General features: G+C 37.5%; 1 protein-coding gene across 1 annotated transcript; it reads left to right on the top strand.

Moving 5' to 3' along the window:
- The first annotated feature begins 337 nt into the window (after positions 1 to 337).
- On the top strand, positions 338 to 1,906 carry LOC137085089 (chymotrypsin-like protease CTRL-1). Its single transcript, XM_067451646.1, has 7 exons — positions 338 to 395; positions 516 to 616; positions 708 to 787; positions 889 to 970; positions 1,209 to 1,389; positions 1,531 to 1,661; positions 1,745 to 1,906. The coding sequence occupies exons 1-7, from the start codon at positions 350 to 352 to the stop codon at positions 1,904 to 1,906; spliced, it is 783 nt and encodes a 260-aa protein (XP_067307747.1). The 5' UTR covers positions 338 to 349.
- Positions 1,907 to 2,728: the final 822 nt, after the last annotated feature.

Here is a 2,728-nt window from a genome sequence, read left to right as displayed (position 1 = left end):
TGCATGATAACATTTACCAGCAGAAACAACAAAACCTTCCAAATCAAAACATTTAACAAAATAAACAGAGATAAAATCATGATGCCTGTCAAGGAAGTAGAAGTCATAAACCCTTTCATATAGCAAAAGAATTCATCATCTTTGCATGTAAGGCTCTCCGAACAATGGAGATACAGAATGTCTCTAAAGCAACAACAGATCTCAACATTCCCCGACTGACTGTGAGCTCACTGGACCTGTTGGGTGGACCTCGATCACGTCCCACATTTAGCAGCTGCTTTTCATGATATAAAAGCAATAGAGAGCACCGACAGGTACAACACTGAGACATTATAAACTCATCTACATCATGATCTTCACCATCACCTGCTTTGCCCTGGTGGCCTCTGCTCTGGGTAAGTGTCTCCTTTAGAAGGTTGCAAGAAAAGTGATGGGTGAATATTTATTCACAAAAATGCAAAACCTACATAAAGAGCTTCATTTTTGTGTCATGAACTTCAGTTCTTTATAAACAGGTTGTGGAGTGCCTGCGATTAGGCCACAGACGATTGGCAGCAAAATTGTGAACGGACAGAATGCCATCTCTGGTTCTTGGCCCTGGCAGGTCTCTCTCCAGGTAACTGTGTATTGGCAGGCTTTTAACATGCATTTGCCTGATTTGTTCAATAAGTAATGTAATGTTTTCAATGCTTTTACCTCTGAAACAGCTTCCCAACGGATTCCACTTCTGCGGTGGATCCCTGATCAACCAGAACTGGGTTCTCACTGCTGCTTACTGCGGTGTTGTGTAAGAGTCTTCAGTCTGACAAATGTCACAAACTACACAGCTTATTTGATGCTGTTGGTCTTTTTTTACAGTTAGTTCTGTCTTTACCATTCTCTTTTTAGAGTCGGCTATCACCGTGTTGTTCTTGGAGAACATGATCGTGGCTCCAATGTTGAACCAATCCAGGTCAAACTGGTTTCCAGGGTAATGATATTTAATGAACTTTAAAAAATAGACCAGTTGAGTTGGCTAAACTCAATATAATTTTTTTGTTGAAATGCTCAATTTAGGTAAAAAATGTAAATACATAGACAATTATTTTTACACATAGACAATTCAGCATGGGAAAGCAAACATCTTAACTATAATCTAAACAATATTGTGTATAAAAAATGCATACATCTCAATTGACCATCTTTTTATGTCCTTTTTACATGTGCAGGTCATCACCCATCCACTCTTTAGCAGCAGGACTGCCAACAATGACATTGCGTTGCTGAAACTTTCATCTCCAGTTGTCTTCACTCCCCGTATCTCTCCTGTGTGTCTGGCTCCTTCAACCATCAACATCCTGCCTGGAACCCGCTGCTTCACCACTGGATGGGGCGCAACTTCCACTACAAGTAAGATAGAGAGAGACCCGTTAGACAAAGACCAAGTGCAAAAATTACTCTTGTATAATATTTGGGTCCCCCAGCCCCCACTCCACACATACACACACTTGACTCAAACATCCTGTCTGATGTTTCCTTGTCTTTTTTTAGTGAGTCCTCTAATCCTGCAGCAGACAGGTCTGCCCATCATTAGTACTTCTGTGTGCAGACTGGTCTGGGGTCAGAACTCAATCACTGATAACATGATCTGTGCTGGAGCCTCTGGATCCTCATCTTGCATGGTATGTGAAGACAGATCAAGACAAACACATTAGAATGTTGCTGCTGTTTCAATCTCAAATGTGTGTCTGTGTGTTTCCCACAGGGTGATTCTGGTGGTCCTCTGGTGTGTGAGAGGTCAGGGGTCTGGACTCTGGTGGGGTCTGTGTCCTGGGGCATCAGCAATTGTGACACTCGTTTCCCAGTAGTCTACGCTCGTATCTCCCCACAGCGCTCCTGGATCGACAAGACTATTGCTTCTAACTAGAGCAACAGTCTGAATAATTTTTGTTGCTGTTCAATATAACTGAATAGTTCTTCTTTTTTGTTTATTTTGATTCTTGGGTTTGGTTCTTGGTTACGTCTGGATTTTTGATTGTTAATCAAACTGATAAAACTGTCTGTTAAACTATCTGTTACTACAGACTGTTTTCCTGTTCAAATAATGAAAATGTTTCAATAAATGAGATGAGCAAAATAAAATGAAGAGTGAGTGGTGCACAGTGTAATTAATTATATGAAAATGTTGTTATAATAATAATAATAATAATAATAATAATAATAATAATAATAATAATAATAAAATAAAATCAAAATGTTGTCATGCTGTTCCAGTATATACTTCATCATTTAAAGGGGCTTGTACAAGCCTTTCTGTAAGTTTATGCACAATACTTCAGAATCTGGCCATCATTTTATATTAAAAAAATGCAAGAATTAAATACAGAAATATAAATATATATATATATATATATATATCACATTATGCAGCATTAAAATTAGACAAAGTTTGCATTCCAAAAACATGAATTATGAGTAAAGACATTTTTTTGTAATGCTTTCATCCACTTACTTCACCAATACAATCATCAAACTGAAGAAATATTTTCAGCCCAGAGTCTGATTATTACAAAAAATTCTGGTTTGATCATTTTAAATGAGTTAAATCTTGTAAATTAGATGGTTGGATAGCATTGTATAGACAGATTGGAGATTAATCATTATAAACATTACAAATAAAACTAGAAGAGTGTATTTGTCATAGTTGCTGCAAGAAAGCACACACAGACAAAGGTAATAAATCCAAAGT

Source organism: Pseudorasbora parva, chromosome 8 (assembly GCF_024679245.1).
Source record: "Pseudorasbora parva isolate DD20220531a chromosome 8, ASM2467924v1, whole genome shotgun sequence".
In the NCBI taxonomy this organism is placed as follows: domain Eukaryota; kingdom Metazoa; phylum Chordata; class Actinopteri; order Cypriniformes; family Gobionidae; genus Pseudorasbora; species Pseudorasbora parva.
This window is presented reverse-complemented; position numbering and strand designations above follow the sequence as displayed.

Bases quoted from the DNA above. Each gene is read 5' to 3' on its own strand.
- LOC137085089 (XM_067451646.1), top strand. From the start codon at position 350: ATGATCTTCACCATCACCTGCTTTGCCCTGGTGGCCTCTGCTCTGG. The intron at 788-888 runs GTAAGAGTCTTC...TTCTCTTTTTAG, and splicing joins GCTGCTTACTGCGGTGTTGT to AGTCGGCTATCACCGTGTTG. The intron at 1,662-1,744 runs GTATGTGAAGAC...TGTTTCCCACAG, and splicing joins CTGGATCCTCATCTTGCATG to GGTGATTCTGGTGGTCCTCT.